At 40.7% G+C, this 16,808-nt stretch overlaps 1 protein-coding gene across 4 annotated transcripts in view; it reads left to right on the top strand.

Moving 5' to 3' along the window:
• PRPSAP2 (phosphoribosyl pyrophosphate synthetase associated protein 2) overlaps window positions 1-16,808 on the top strand; it is a 38,382-nt gene that overhangs the window by 2,534 nt on the left and 19,040 nt on the right. For 2 of the 4 annotated variants that reach the window (XM_029576072.1, XM_029576074.1), the window contains exons 2-5: window positions 7,329-7,477; window positions 10,373-10,425; window positions 11,214-11,280; window positions 11,811-11,983. In XM_029576072.1, coding sequence (XP_029431932.1) covers window positions 7,329-7,477; window positions 10,373-10,425; window positions 11,214-11,280; window positions 11,811-11,983 — 442 coding nt within the window. Of the gene's footprint in view, window positions 1-68; window positions 294-319; window positions 434-7,328; window positions 7,478-10,372; window positions 10,426-11,213; window positions 11,281-11,810; window positions 11,984-16,808 lie in introns of those variants that run through there. The other 2 variants (XM_029576076.1, XM_029576075.1) reach the window with 2 other exon arrangements.

Here is a 16,808-nt window from a genome sequence, read left to right as displayed (position 1 = left end):
CCGCGCCGATCGATGACGTCAGCGATGTGCGCGGCTTCTCGTCTGCCTCCGCCTGGCGCGCAGGAGGGAGCTCGGCGCTCGATTGGCCCGGGCCGCGGAGGGGCACGCGCCGCATCGATAGGCTCTGGGCGCGGGCTGTCGGCGCGCTGCCGCCATTTCAGTCAGTGCGAGAGGGGAAGGTGCACGCGAGTCCGGCCCTGAGGAGGAGGAAAGCAGCGGAACTGGTCTCGCCACCCCGCCAGCGTCGCTTCCTCCTCCCTTTCAGAGACCTCCACGTCCGGCGGGAGACGCAGGTGTGGCAGCCGTTACACCCCATTTCCCCCCACCCCTCCCCTGCTTCTGGCTGAGGGAGAAGGAAAGTCCTTTAGTGGTGTCGCCCGCCTGCTGCTGCTGCTGTCGTCGTCCGGGGCTCGGGAGAGTGAGCAGGAGCGGGGTATTTATTCCCTTCCCTTTGGCTCGGCAGTGGAGAGGAGAAGCGGTGATGGGCGAGGTTGGGGCGTGTTGGCGGGAGGAGCTCGGAGCCGCGTCTTGGGGCCCGGCTTCTCCTCTCCCTGCTGGCACCCGTGGTTGCCTCGGCAGCAGCTCCTCCTGTGCTTGTGCAGGCACCGAAAACTAACACCGAGCCAAGGGCTGTGGAAACCTTTCTCCGGGGGGTAACGCAGCCCAGTCCGATCTTTTGTGGGGTCGGGGATCCCATCCTTCTCTGTATGGGGTCGTTGTGTTCTTGTTTGCTGCACGTTATATCCCCTTGAGAGTGTGCCACGTCCGTTTGAGCACGCTCTATTGCCTCAGAAAAGCTGTACAACATGCCAGGTTTTTGCATCAGCGCCACTTTTCTGCCTAACTGTCTAAAGGCCAGATGCACTAAGCCTTTCTGTCCATGGACTTTGGGGGGAGGTTTGGTACCTCAGGCCCAAGGTCTGACGCTACATGATTATTGGCGATGTCCATTTCTTGAGCTGTTCTGACTGACAGCGAAGGAGAAATCCAATGATGTCTCTTTTCAACTTTCAGTCTTATCCTTTGGCCTTTGTAGTTGCTGCTTAGCATGAGAGAGCAGTGCGTTCTGGTGAGACCACAACACCAAAGCAATGAATGCTGCAAAAGAATGCACATATTACAGACAAACTGCTGAAATTAGGTATTCAGGCTACTTTGCTAAACACGTTTAAAAGAGCCACATATTAAACGTCATGTATGCCATTATTACCCTTAACCAAGTAACCTTGATGCTTTTGAAGTAACTGCAACATTGCTCTCTGCTTCAGCAGGGGGACAAAAGTGGAATTGAATTCAGACAACAGCCAACACTGGACCCTGACTTTTACAGTCCAGGGTAATACACAGACATTAAGGAGAAAAAGCACAAGACTGCTCGTTTGGCCAAATACAAAAACAAGCATATTCAAGCAGCATTGTCTGAATTATCAAGGCTGCTCACCCCATAAAAATGTTGCTAGCAGTAATTTTGTTATGGGTTTGGCAGTTGCTTAGTTTTGATTGTAAATATTATTACCATTAACATAAGGCTTGAGGGTAACCGGCATGGAGCGGCAGTTACTACCTTAAGAGACTTGCTGGGCAGACTAGATGAACCATTTGATCTTTTTCTGTGGTTATTACTATATTTTTTCTGTAATGTTTTTAAAATTGTGTAGTGTAGAAGAATTGCACTGAGGGGCTACAAGGTTGAATATCATTGCTTTGTTTTCTGAAAGGGCTCTGTTACTAAACTTTTTTTCCCATGTGGATTTTTCTATAGAGTCCCTTGGGTAGATCAGTAAAAGTCTGGAAGACAAGTTCTCTTATTGGAGAATATCTTGATTCTTGTGAGTTTATAAAAGACCCAAGATTGGATCATTCCTCTCAACTGGACATTTTCCAGCCATCCATTTTCAGTTACTTTTATTGAGGCATTCAGGCTGTTGTTATAGTAATGTTTGAGTTGTTCCAAGCTTTGCGATAATCTTCTGGCTTGTCAGATAAGAGAGCTGTCAAATGCTAGGCTGAAGCATTTGCCTGTGTGCACTGCCATGTGAAGAGACTTGGGTTGAATTCCAGCTCAGGTCTTCCATGCTCCAGATCAGTTGGGATGCAGAATTCATAACCTCTTCTAGAGTGGGGCAGGTTTGAATTAGTCAATAGGCACCCCAGGCCTGTGTCTAAAGTGGCAGAAATTGTAGGGTGATGAGGGAGAGGGCAGCTGGCTGAAGACTTACCGTCTTCCAGCTGTGCTGCATTTTACTCAGCAGAGAACAGGTCTCTACTTTCTGATCCATCCCCTCCCTTCCCAGATAGCTGCAGAGAACAGGAGGGGAAGAGGTGAGCCTGGAGCGGACAGCAACAAGATCAACATGGTAGGGAGGACTGAGTGGGGCATCACTAAGGGATGAGAATGGGCTAGCTGGAGGGCATGTCTCTGTGTGTGAGAGAGGGGAATGGAGGAGGAGTTTGGGTGTGTCTATGCCAGATTGAGTGAGAGGTTAGAGAGGGCATGCAAGGGACAGCAAGATTAGAACAGTAGGAATACTTGTCTCCTTCCCCCCCTCCCCCCCCCTGCGATTCACAGCCAATCTCATTTGATCTTGGATTCTGTCCTGCAGATGAAGGAACCTCTGATCCTTCCTACTTCTCCCTCCTCCCCAAATCCTGAAAGCCACCCCAACCCCTCTTATACCTTCCTACCCTTCCTCAATCTCAGAACTGTCCTCCATCTTAGTCTTCTCCCATCCCAGATTCCTGATCTGCACCCCCTTCCCCATTGTGTATCTCCAGTCTTCTGCCCTCCTCCTCTCCCCATCCCCCAGTCCTCTCATCTTCTCCTCACCCCTTTCCTAGTCTGTCTCCTTTTCCCATTCCTGAAATCTCCCCTCTGTACTGATACTTGAGATTCTTTTTCCTTACCCAGTAAAAGGAAAATAAATTATACAAAGACAAGCAAGATTTATAATGTAAAAGATGGAAATGTTTGTGTATGTCATAATAATTTAAAAAAATTTGCCAGAGAATCTAACTTGATGTGTCTTAGACCTCCCTGTTGCCTGACCTTTTGGGGTTGGGGGGGGGCACAACAGCACCATCAGTGCTTAGGGGTAGCAAAATCCTAAATTCATCACTGGAGTGAGGGAATCCTACTCCTCAAATAATGGTGAAACCTTGTGGTCAAATTTAGGACCTATGATTACAAGATTGTGGAAGGTACCCTAGTGCATGGCCCTCAGCAGAGGCCTGTAGCTGCAATGACCAGATTAAAGTGAGGGAGATATAAAAATAAGGGGGAAACGTCCCCAGGTAGCTGATAATGAAGGCTCATAGTGCCAGATCCAGTTCAGCTGGAAGTATGAGGAGGAAACTGGCTAGTAGCCAAAAAAAAAAACAAAAACCCCAAATGCTACCACACTTAACATTGCTGAGTGAGAATATAACTGTATTTCCTTTCCCATCAGTGTGTTTACGGTTTCACTCTGAGGCTTTTTTTTTTTTAGGGTGGGAGGAGCTTGATTTTCAGGATGGTAGAAACTCAAGGGGAAAACTCATGCTGTGGTAGTTTTTCACATTATTTACATACAGAAATGGTTACCACATACTTGTTGAAAACAAGCTGTATCTACAAAAGACACTTCTGGTTGTTTACTGCTATTTGGACTTGAGTGGGAAGAATATTTTCAGAACACAAGCTGTATTGTCTACAAGATACTTTTCTGGCACTCGTACTTGTTTTGTACTATGTGGCCTTGCAAAAACCGTACTTAAAATTATTGATTTTTGCCTTTTCAAGTCACAAGATATTTAAAAATGAATTCCTTGGCTTTGATAAGATTTTTCTATGCTACAAGTACAATATAACGTTAAAGCATATCTTCCAGGATTACCTGAAGAAAATAAATAATACACAAGTTTTCAATAACAAAATAGGAGCAAAACATGGTTTAAGATGGGTGCCTACTGCAGTGAACTGGGGGTAAACAGTTTTGAGTGGTAACTGAGAGACATAGCGAGAGACGTAGGGCTTTCTTTGCATATAAGAACCTTAGACATAAATGGTACTTTTTGTAGCACTATATTGGCACCATAAATTAGTTTTACTAAGATGATAAAGTAAATACATTTTATTTATTTAAAGCTTTTTTTTTTTTAATACCGATATTAGTAGCAACATCATATCGGTTTACATTAGAACTATAGGTTGGAGGTTTACAAATAACAGGTTACGGGGATGGGATGAAAGGAACTGAAAAAGGCAAGCAGAACAGGCTGCAGGAGGTAAAGACATAACAATTGCAAATGGAACATAGCAACAATGCAACAATAACAGTATGATAGTGTAACAATGTAACAGAAAGATATACAATGCTAAATACATAATCATTATTTGCTTAATCACCCAATATATTCCTAGCTGCATGGAGTTTGCATATTCAGAGTGGGTTAACATGTTTAGGTTGGCATCTATGAAGGTCTTTGAACATATGACACAGTAAAGCAACATCCTTATGGGATTTCTGACTTACTGTATACCTACAGCTTGGTGGCACTATTATGGGCACCTGACATACATATAGAAATGAGCCTTGGTATAGCTGTATAAATGTGTTGCATATAGCATTGTAGGACCAATATTTGTGGTGCACATCAAATGCATACACAGCAGCACAAGAATAGTTTTGGCTATTGTGAATATATGCTGAGCTTTGTGCTCCTTGGAAAGGTTGCATACTGTAATTCCTACATTTTCATTAATTTATTTATTTATTTAACATTTTTATATACCGAAATTCATGTAGCAAAGTTACATATCATTTCGGTTTACATTATAACAATTAACAGGCATATAAGAATGCGGTTACATCGAACAGGTAGGATAACTTGGATCAATGAACTGGGGAGTAAATTACAATGATTACGATTAGGTAGTAATATTCTATAACTGAAATCTGGCTAAGTAAATAGGGAGTCCTGTTACAAGGAGCACATTGATGGGCGATTATTGTTATATATTAAAATATGTCATTTTGTTTGTAATCTCACTCAGCACTTATTCATTTGGATCACATTGTTGTTTATATATACTGCACTTGGTAAAAATGTTTATAAACACGCTTGCTTGGCATACAGCAGTGGCATTTACCTAATTTGACTGGTGTCATACAAGTCTAGCACTGAACTTAAAAAATGGCATCAGTTTTAGTCCATGATAGCTCATTATTTATGGTAGGGTGCTGTACAAGGGTACTTGTTTGTTTATTTATTTAACATTTTTCTATACCGAACTTCATGACAAGCTTCATATCAGGCCGGTTTACATCAAACTTAGGGGTTAACTTAGCAAAAAACCATATAATAAGAAGGCCGAAGCGCAGATACAAATAACAGGGAGAATGAACTTGGAGGCTAGGGTAGCCAGGAAATAAAGGACAGAAAAAACTGGAGAATGAGCATGGATGAATATGCAGTTACTGGGTTGGACATTTAGTCTATTGAGCTAAATGGAAGCTCTGTTGCGATGTTAGGCTTGAGGGAAGGCTAGGTAATTTCTCCTAGCCCGTGCGTTCAGGTTGTAATATATTGAATTGATTCTCATTTTGTTTCTGTATTCATGATTATTGTTTTTGAAGTGAAAATGTTATTTTATATTTAGATGTGATACCATTGTATTTTTATTATTTTATATAATTTATAATGTTTGTTTGTTTTGGTTTTTGTCAAATTTTTTGTGTTTTATTATGTATGTTCATTTTGTATATCGCTTAGGTCTTTTGTGTTAAGCGATTAATAAATTTTTTTAAATGAAAAAAAAAAAAAATGGACAAAAAGCCAAGTCTTCAGTTTTTTCCGGAAGGTAGTCAGGCAGGGTTCCAGTCTTAGATCCGTCGGCAGGTTGTTCCAGATGATGGGGCCAGCTGTGGAAAGTGCCCATTCTCTCGTGGAGGTTAGTCGAGTGGATTTAGTTGGGGGAACTTGAAGGGTTCCTTTGTGTGCCGATCTGATGGGTCTTGCAGATGTGTATAATTTGAGTGGTAACTGAAGGTCTAAAGGAAGTTGGTTGTGTATGGATTTGTGGATAATGGTGACTGCTTTGTGCAAAATTCTGTATTTAATAGGTAACCAGTGTAGGTTTCTAAGTATTGGGGTGATTACAACACTAACCGGAGTTCTCCGGTTAGTGTTTATTGATATCCTGGCTGCTGAGTTCTGGAGCATCTCTAGTGGTCTGGAGCATCTCTAGTGGCCTGTACTTGTTACTTATGTGAGTTTTTTTTTCTCTTTTAAAAGAGTAATTTTTACACCTGGGAAAACTTTAATAGCTTTTCTCAACCTGCAGCTATTGCTTCTTCTGGTTTTTTTTTGTTTTGTTTTTTTGCCCAGTGACTGCTGATGATTATCAGTTTATAGCCTACTTTCTGAAGGAAAAAAAGGCGTATGAGCTATGTGTGTGTTTTCCCCTAATAACTTTCTTGTTTGGTGTCCTGTCCACAGGAAACTTTCAGGATGAGTCAGGGGATGTGAGCCTCTGATAGGGTTGGATTCACACATACACACATGTCCCAAAAAGTAATCTCTTTAGGTTACCCATTTGCATCTCCTGGAACTAGATTTCTGTTCTTGCCCAATTCGGTACATGATCACTGTTTGCCTGATTCCCACCAACAAAATATAGCAGTTTATTAAAGGCTATGTTGGAGGGAGAACAAATGTCAGTTGTGTTCCTTCAGTTCCTCCTCTTAACTTGCAGGCTCCAAGTGTTTGCTTTTATAATAACTATTTTTGTGACTACTTTTTGTATTTTGGTTGCTAGAATAGATATGTGATATGAAAACACATATTGGTAAAACCCATTTTGTGACCTATTAATTAGCTAACAGAATAATTTAGAGGCCTGTGACATAAGCTCTTGTGTGCAACATGAAGTCCTAGGTCAGCTGGATTATTCATTATATTTAAAAATGATAGGTGACATAGCAGAGAAGCAACTTGAAGATGGGATGAGGAAGAAAAGCTAAGAAATAAAAAAAAAAACAAAAAAAACAAACCCCAAAAACTGCTGAAGTATGATAAAAACCAAGCAAACAAAATCAATAACCTTATGGATTTTCTACCACAGAAAAGGATATGCAAAAGACTACAGGAAAGATTAAATGTATCTCCATAGGGTAAATGTTTACAGAAGAAACTGGTAGCAAAAAAAGCATTAAAATGAAAAATGCTTCTTAGAGAATCTTAATATTGAAGGAATTAGTACTCAAACACTGACCTGCAATTATAAATGCTTATGCTCACTAAATGAGACTTAAACGGTATTCCAATTGTCCCATTTTTCTTCCCCCTAGTATTTTATAAGTAGAGGGACAGTAAGTCCTGAAGTTCACATTGCAAAAACGGATTCCAGTAGCATCATGAATATTACCAAAGGTGGCCTGGTGCTGTTCTCTGCTAATTCCAATCCATCTTGTGTGGAACTGGCAAAAAGAATTTCTGAGTAAGTAATAGTCATTCATGAAAATCTTTTCTGAGTTTTATGATTTTTTTTTTGTTAGGTTACTGAATTTTTTTTTACTTTTGCATCTAACCTGATGGTTTTTCTTTTCACATTTGCTGTATAAGCTTCATATTTATTCTTCACTGTTTGCAATCAGCTATTTTTCATAAGGTAAGATAAAAATGCTTTCAGGCTTCTAGTATAAACAATGGTATCTTTTCTTGGCTAAGCTGATTGACTGACTGAAAGGAAATCACCTGACAATTTCAGTTACAAATTTGAGATTAAGTATATATGTTTTGATGACATATTTAACTAACACTAGTTCAATTAAATTTTGTAATGCTCTCTTGCAACAAAGATATTAACAGAATATTATCAATCACAAAATAATTATATTTCATTATAGAATCTGAAATTGTCAAGTAAGGTGACCCCCTCAACCATTCAGGATCTGGGGAAGAGTGAACTTGGCATACCACTTTTCCAATATAGTTGACATAAAATAATTGCTGGTCAAAATATTGTAGGAGAATAGTTCTTCTGGGTCTTTCAATTAGTGTAGAACTTTGAAATCTTTTAAGATTATATTGGATATACCTAAAATGCATCATCACATATGAGATTTGTTGATTACTAGCTCAATCCAAAAGATGACTTTCCTTGGAGAAAATATTGCACAGGCATGTAAATAACCTATATTAAAGTGTAGACTGATTTGATATTTGCTAGTTTTTGATTTATGGGTTGCTCACAAACTGATTCTGTTCCTCTCCTAAAGCCATCGAGGTGTGTAATCTGCCATTTTATCACATACTTTTATCAGACTACTGAAAGAAATCTAGAAGCCAATTAAAAAACAAAACAAAACAGGGCGCCTAACTGAGGTGCCTATTTTCAGCTGAACTTAAGACTTAAGTTTTTAGCTGAAAATTCACTTGTATTTAGGCTTGCTATTCATTTTCTAAGTTTAGACTTGTAAGTTAGGACCCTAATGCTGAACACATTTAGAAAGATGTAAAATCTTAGCTTTTATCTTAGGCTTATAACAACTAATTGCATCAGCGATGTATTACAGGTTTTAGCTTTTGTTTATCCAGATTTTTCCATGTACATTTAGTCTGGGAGGAGATCTTTTAGTTGAAAAGCATTATGTCAGTTTTTATTGTGACTTTTTATTATAAACTGCTTAGATATATTGTTTTAGGCAATTTATCAAAAATAAAATCTGTGCTCAACCTCTAACTTCTTATCCTGCTCTTTAAGGTGTGTAACTACCCATCTTTTTAGGAACCTAAATGCAGGAAATTTGGTCCTAGTAAACTTTCAAAAGGGCCAATTTCATAGCCTCACTTTCAAAGTTAGGCACCTAAACTTTTTGAAAATTGACTACCTAGTGTTTATTGGCTTTTATCTGTTGTGTAAGGATTTGGCACTGTGAAAATATCTCCCTCCTTTCTGTTTATTATTCATCACTGTTTGTCATTTATCATCAGTTTGGTAGGAATACACTATTTTGGGGAGAGAAATAACAGGGCAGTGAAGAATGCAACGGCTTCTTTAGCCACTGAGTGCCAGTGGTTATATTTACTAATGCAACATTTCTTGTACCCTACCAAATAGAAAGCTAAAAATGAATTTCAGGGAATGTGAAGCAGAGCAGAAGAAACGCATGTTTATCTAATACAGGATTTTGAGCATAGCTCAAAATGAAATTGTCTGGTATTTCTTTTTGTTGCATCTGTATGGAATTTGAACTGTGACATGTGGAAACCTTATGTATCAACCTGATATGAAATCTTTTTGCTAACTGGTTTTGTTTTCCTTTTCTTTCCCTTTGCACATGCATGTTTGATCCTTGGTAGCTCTTCTTTAGTTTGTGCTTCCCTTTTCTGAGAGCCAGCTTTCTGGCAGGAAAATAGCTAAAATAGGAAGGGAGTAAACTAAAGCAGTGAATCTTTCTTTGTCATCTGATTCAGAGAACAAGCAACATGCTGGTACTGAGAGAATACCAGACAGTCCCGCAGATAAATGCAACAAGTCTGATTTAGAACTTAATATGAAAAAAATGTGCTGACATTTGCACTTTACAAAAAACAAAATTAAAAAAAAAAACAACTCACGACCTTAGTAAAGAGAGCCCCTAATAAGAGACTTGCTAAACACTTATCACTGTTTGAGGTTCAAAAAAGAATAAATTCCAGTCAAACCAACCAGCAAAAGGAGCATAACATAACATCTATGCTCAAGAGTTACAATAAAGATAATTGTAAGCAAATGAGAAAATATCTTTATAAAGATGATGTGTGTTGAATTTTGGAACACGATTTGCTAAACTTGGATCATGTCACTGATGCCCAGTTTAAACCTTCAAAGTTACTCAGCTTTTATTTTGTTTTCAAATGCTTTCTGTGCTAGTGAGCAGGAGAAGCAGAAGTACATAACGCATCTTTAAAGGTTTAGAAAGAGGAACCCATGGAAAGAATATGCAGAACCTTTACCATAGTAGAGCACAGTCATTGGGCATCCTGCTGGTCTCCCCAACCCCTGCCCCCTCTTATTTAAGTCAACAAGAGATGAAATCCTGTTTCAGTCTGTAAACCTTGGGACAAGGTTGGAGAGAGTAATTTTGGTAAAATTTTATAAGTCTATAACACCTATAACAATAAGTAATATATAACATGCATATTGACATCTTTATTCATTTTATTTATAAAGTTACAATTTGCATTTTACTGTACACGGCATCAAACCCTATTAGTAAAGCATATGTTGTATAAAAATACTTGTCACAAAACAAAATGTATTTTCCATATAGCTTTGAGAGTTTCCTTACTGTCCTAAGCCTTTCAGACTCATCCTATAATGTGTGCTCCTTATTTTCTTCTCCTTCAGGCGCTTGGGGGTGGAGCTTGGTAAAGTTCAAGTCTATCAGGAGCCAAACCGAGGTAGGCATTGGTTTAACGTCTCTACAAGATGTCTTAATTGGGAATTAGTGTGTTAGCCAACTTTATTTCCCCACCAATCATGAAACTGTTTCATGTACTTTCCTCTTTTCTGTGTCTCTATTAATAATCTCACACTGCCATATATTTTTGTGAAAGAGGTTTTTTTTTGTTTTGTTTTTTTTGTCTGAGACTTTTGTTGTGATCTAAATTCTGACTAGGGGATATTATGGGCACATGCCAAAGCTACAGTTTTGTTTTTTTTTGTTTGTTTTTTTTAATTCCTGCCAATTTTAAATCTTCAACCTATCTCTCAACTTTTTGTGTATTTTATTTATTTAATGTTTTTTTTATACCGGTATTCGTCGTAACATCATATCTGTTTACATGTAACTTGTAACAAGGGAAAATTACATTGAACAAGGCAAACTTGGAGGGGGTGTAAAGAAGGAAGTTTATCAAACATTGCAGATTAATATTTACACGTTTGCACCTAATCCTGCCATGCTGTAAAGTGGTAAGAAGTAGCATGTGTATTATGTGCAGGGTGATCAGATAGCTGGGCTAGTCCTGCTTTCACCCCACTGCATGTAGGCAGATTTAATTGTGATTTGTTGTTTTTATTAAGAAAAATAAATCAGAAAATCAGAATTACATCTCTACACATGCAGTGAGGTAAAATCAGGACTGGCTCAGTTTTGCTTTTGGACATGATCAGTCTTAACTATATGTGTGTGCGTGAACTTATGTCTCTCTTCTAACTTATTGATTCATGTTCATTTTTTCCACAGAAACTAGGGTGCAGATTCAAGAGTCTGTGAGAGGGAAAGATGTCTTCATCATTCAGACTATTTCCAAGTTAGTAAGCTGTACAATAGCTTAAGTAAAAACCACTGTTGTAATGGAAGGTAGTTTATTTTTGGGAATTACATGATATTGGTTTTTGATTTTATTTTCAATGTGTAGGGGGTTTGACACTCTGGAAATGTATAGAGACTCCTCTGAATGTTTTGAAGGAGATGACGGGATAATGTTTTGGAGTATTGTGCCATTAATCATTTGTTTTATCTGTGTATATAAGTCCAGTTTTTGCCTTTTAGATACTTCGGATTCTTTTTATATGTAAAGGGCCCCCTACTTTTTAAAACTCACCTATTTTCTTATTGCCTCAAATATAACCGGGCAGGTTTACAAATGCATGCTATACAATTTAATGACGTTTTAGCTGTTAGTAACTATATAGTGGTCTCCTCAAGGCGGCTTGTGTCTATATCTGTGACTAATATCACAGAGCCTAGTTTGTGGTATCGTGTTTTGGAATTTGACCTTTCATAAAGAAAAAGACTTGTTATGCATGGCTACAGAATAAAAATTACTCCCATTTCCAGGGATGTGAATACTACGATCATGGAACTCCTGATCATGGTGTACGCTTGTAGAACCTCCTGCGCCAAGAGCATCATCGGCGTTATACCCTACTTCCCGTACAGCAAGCAGTGCAAGATGAGGAAAAGGGGCTCCATTGTTTCTAAGTTACTGGCTTCAATGATGTGCAAAGCCGGTAAGGCAGATAGAATGATGGGATGTGGTCAAGGGGATGTGCTGGTGACTTAAAAAAAAAAGTCTTGATTTAGCTGCACCATGCTAGAGTTAGGGCTTGAATTTGATGCCGTTGTAATTTAGCCTTTCAGAATGGAATTGCATTTCTGATAGTAGTAGACTCTTCACCAAGGTATTCCTCTTGTACTCAGTTATTTGTAATGAATGACGGATGGTGGCTACCTGTTGGTAATCTCTATTCCAGAGGTCAGGTCTCATGCATATTCATTGTGGATATCCTGCAAACCTGACTGGGTTGAGAAGCACTGATTTAAGTTATTATATAGGATACAGATATACAAGCTTAGAAGTGGATGGCATTAATTTTGGATATATGCTTTCCACACTTATTGCACCCGCCTAAGTTTGAAGGTTATCCACAGTCCAGTAACAGGTAAACATTAGCACAGAGCGTTCTGAAGGTCAAAACCTGCATAAAGTGGCTTCTTTTGCCAGCAGCAGTTAAGTTTTACTGTTTACAGTATACATTATAGATCTTCCTTTACTGATTTTAAACAGACACTGAAAACACCCCAAGAGAGGAAAATTGTCACGTTGGCACATTTCTGATTGCTTTTGTTTGTAGTGTGGCTACAGATATGTGCTGTGCATGCTACGTGATCACAAATTTATGGGGTCATGCATCAAAGGGCATTATGGGGTTATCGCATGCGAAAAATGCTGTAGTGCATGGTGCAAATGCACAATTTTGGGGTGGGTGGGATTGGGGAGGAGTTTTGGGCGGGAATTTAGTTAAATTAGGGCCCATATCGCGCCGTGCAATAGCATAATGCATGCTATCGCACGGCTTTAACACTGGAAATAACTACATCTTTTTCCCTGGTGTTAAGCTGTGCAATATGTCTGAAATGGCCATAACGCAATTCATGATAAATTTTTTTGAATTGCATTTTGGCCATTTCTGGACTTGGAGAGAGAGCCTCTGGGGAGGACCTCACTGTGTGCACCTATTTATCTCTCTATAGGAGGGGCCACCTGATAGGTGAGGTGTTAGTGGTGGTTTAGGTTTAGGGGCCAGTTTGACATGTGGAGTTAAACGTACGACCAGCACAGTACACCTTGGTGAAGATTTGACGTCATTTGGAGTGAGGAAAGTCACAAAGATGAAATGTTATACTATGTTCACTCACCCTCGCTTGATGGATTCTATAACATAGTACAACATTTCATCTTTGTGACTTTCCTCACTCCAAATGACGTCAAATCTTCACCAAGGTGTACTGTGCTGTTCGTACGTTTAACTCCACATGTCAAACTGGCCCCTAAACCACCACGAACACCTCACCTATCAGGTGGCCCTCCTATAGAGAGAGAAATAGTTAAATACTATGAGGGCCTTGAAGATAGGCTCTCGCTCTCTTCCCCTCCCTCCCAGTGTGGTAACTTACCAATTTCCATAAACACGCCCCTTTTTTGGTTACGCATGCGCTATTGATGAATCTAGGCCTTAGTTAGTTAAGCTTAGTGCCATAGACAGTGATTCATATGAAAATGATGGAGGTGGTTTTGGCAGTGGTACAGTCTATTGATACCATCAAAATGTAACTGAGCAATACATGCATAGACATTAGATGTACAGGTTTTTACTCTTTCCATAAAGGGCACACAGCTATTTGGAATTAGCTCATGCCCTTTCATTGGTAGCTCAAGGCAATTAAGATCACTTGTTAGAAGTTATTTATTTGGATTTAGATCACACCTTATTACTGGTAGTCCAGAGTGAGTTATTTAGGTAATGTAGGTATTTCCTTGTCCCCAGGGGGCTTTTCTACATACTACTTGAATAGACCAGATGTCACCAAATGGCAATTTTAATATATATATATATATATATAGATATATATCTTTAATTTAATTTTAATTTATTTCTTGAATGCATCATTGTTATGGTGGTTATTCTCTGAAGATAAATGGGTTCACCATTCACACAAGTGGGTAATGCTGAGTGGAACAAATTGTTTAGACCCTTCCAGTTATTTAAAAAAAACAACCCTAAAATGATTTGTTCATTTAAATTCAGGATTTAGCTTGCCAAACCTGGGATTTCAATGTATCCCCCACCTCCTTTCTGACTTGATTTTTTAGCCAGGTAAATCATTAGCTAGAATAAAAAAAAGGCATGGGGGCATTTTGTGGGTGGGCTTAATATTGGTGCCGGTGATCCTCAGGAAAGAGGGCATGCTGGTGCACCCGTATCTGGACATCTGGCTGTTTCGAGCAAAGTCGCAAGACCTATGCAGGCAAGCAGTGGAGGTAGTGATATGCCGCTTGCGATCATTAGGTTGGATAGTGAACTTATCCAAGAGCCAGCTTCTCCCCTTGCAAGCCTTGAATTTTCTGGGGGCACATTTCAATACCTGAGTGGGGAAGGTTTTTCTCACGTATGCTCAAATTACAGTCCCAGGTATGGAATCTCTTGCAGGCCCATGTGCCCAGGGTCTGGGATTACTTGCAGGTCCTCTGCTCCATGGCATCTACCTTGGGACTCGTTCCGTGGGCGTTTGCTCATATGAGACCATTTCAGCAGGCGATGCTATCCTGCAGGGATCCAGTGTCTGAGCAGTTTCATCTTTCCCCTACCACTTACCGACTCGGCAAGGTCTAGTCTGTCATGGTGGCTTTCTCGCCACCATTTGTTCCATGGAGTGGACTTGGAGGTTCCACAGTGGATGGTGGTGACTACTGATGTCAGCCTCTCCGGTTGGGGAGCAGTGTGCCAGCCCAGTCAGTCCAAGGGTAATGGTCGTCGGAGGAAACGTTGTGGTCCATCAGTCGGCTCAAGACTAGAGCGGTGCGGTTAGCCCTCCAGGTGTGTGTACCTCTATTGCGCAACCACCCGGTCAGGATCCTGTCCGACAGTGCGACAACGGAAGCCTACGTCAACCGCCAAGGGGGGACCAAGAGTCTAGTAGTGGCTCAGGAAGTGGAGATGATTTTGGGCAGAGCACATCTGTCTTTGATAGAAGCCTCCCATATTGCGGGGTCTGACAATGCGCAGGCCAACTTTCTCAGCCGTTAGAACCCAGAGAATGGGAGCTATCTGAAGAAGCAATACATCTCATTACCTGTAGATGGGGGTGTTCTTCATATGGCTCTAATGGCAACTCAGCGAAATGCCAAGGCTCCTCGATTCTTCAGTCGCAGGAGGGCATGCGGAGCAGAAGGGGTTGATGCCCTGGTTCTTCTTTGGCCAAGTGACATCCTGCTTTACGTATTTCCACCGTGGCCTCTGGTGGACAAGGTAGTGAGGAGAATAGAGGTCCGGCTCCTGAGTAGCCCCAGAAACCTTGGTTTGTGGATCTGGTCAATCTAGCGCTGGACGGCTCACTGAGGCTGGGACATTTTCCAAACCTGCTATGTCAGGGACCCATATTTTTTGAGCAGGCAAATTGCTTTTGTCTAGGGGCTTGGCTTTTTAAAGGTGGCTATTAAGGAAAAAGGGATATTCTGAGGGTGTTATTACTACTCAGTTGCAGGCTCAAAAGACTTCCACCTCTTTGGCATATGTCAGGGTGTGGAGGATTTTCGAGTCTTGATGCACTGATCAAAGGATTGATCTGCGGCAAGTGTCAATGGTGCAGACTCTGGCCTTTCTGCAGAAAGTGTTGACAAAAGGTTTATCTTTCAACTCCCTTAGAGTGCAGGTCTTGGCCCTGGGCTGATTTCGAGGCAAGGTTCATGGAAAGCCCCTGACGGCACATCCAGATGTGGTGCATTTCTTCAGAGGGGCGAAGCATTTATGTCCTCCTACGCGTTCTGTGTGTCTATCTTGGATCCTTAATTTAGTCCTCAAGGGCATGTGTGGGGGCACCATTTGAGCCTCTTAAAAGGGTTACCATAAAAGATTTCACTTTGAAGGAGATATTCTTGGTGGCTATTTATTTGGCCAGAAGGGTCTCTGAACTTCAAGCCTTGTCATGCATAAAGTCCTTCTTACGGATCTCGGCTTTAGGTGTCTCGTCGAGGATGGTTCCATCTTTTCTGCCAAAGGTGGTTTTGGTGTTCCACTTAGGTCTGGCTTTTCCACATCTGGAGCTTGGTTCGCCTCATGCCAAAGACTTATGGTGTTTGGATGTCAGATGCTCCTTGTTACAATACCGAGAGGTTACTAATAGTTTTAGATTGTCAATCACCTTTTTGTGCTGTGGAGTGGTGCAAAAAAGAGGCAGAAGGCTTCGAAGGCCACAATTGCATGTTTGGTGAAAGGAGTCCATTGGTTCCACTTATGTTTGTCGCCTTCGTCTTGTCCCGGATGGGTTAAGGTCTCATTCAACTCAGTTCCAGCCTCCTGGGCAGAATGTTAGCTAATGTCCCCGCAAGAGATTTGCAGGGCAGCAACTTGGAAATCTTTGCATACCTTTGCCAGACACACTAGATTGGACATTCATGTGCCGGAAGTTACTAGTTTGGGAGCAGCATCCTTCCAGAGGGACTCTCACAGTCCTACTCAGTTTAGGGAAGCTTTGGTACATCCCAGGAATCTAGACTGATCTGGGTACATACAGAGAGGAAAATTTGGTTCTTACCTGCTAATTTTCATTCCTGTAATACCATAGATCAGTCCAGAGTCCTGCCCAAGGGTGAGTGGTGAATATACATAGTCTGCTTGATCTGTCTCGTCTGTTGACGTTATTGTCTGAAAAATGGCACAGGTTTTTCCCTTCGATAAGCAGGCTGAATTAGCCATGCTATCTGAGACATCCACTAGAGGGCGGCCTCAACGAAGCTTCACAAAGATCAGAGCTTTGCTCTACCTGGCTGCTCTA

Source organism: Rhinatrema bivittatum, chromosome 14, assembly GCF_901001135.1.
Source record: "Rhinatrema bivittatum chromosome 14, aRhiBiv1.1, whole genome shotgun sequence".
Classification (NCBI taxonomy): Eukaryota; Metazoa; Chordata; class Amphibia; order Gymnophiona; family Rhinatrematidae; genus Rhinatrema; species Rhinatrema bivittatum.
This window is presented reverse-complemented; position numbering and strand designations above follow the sequence as displayed.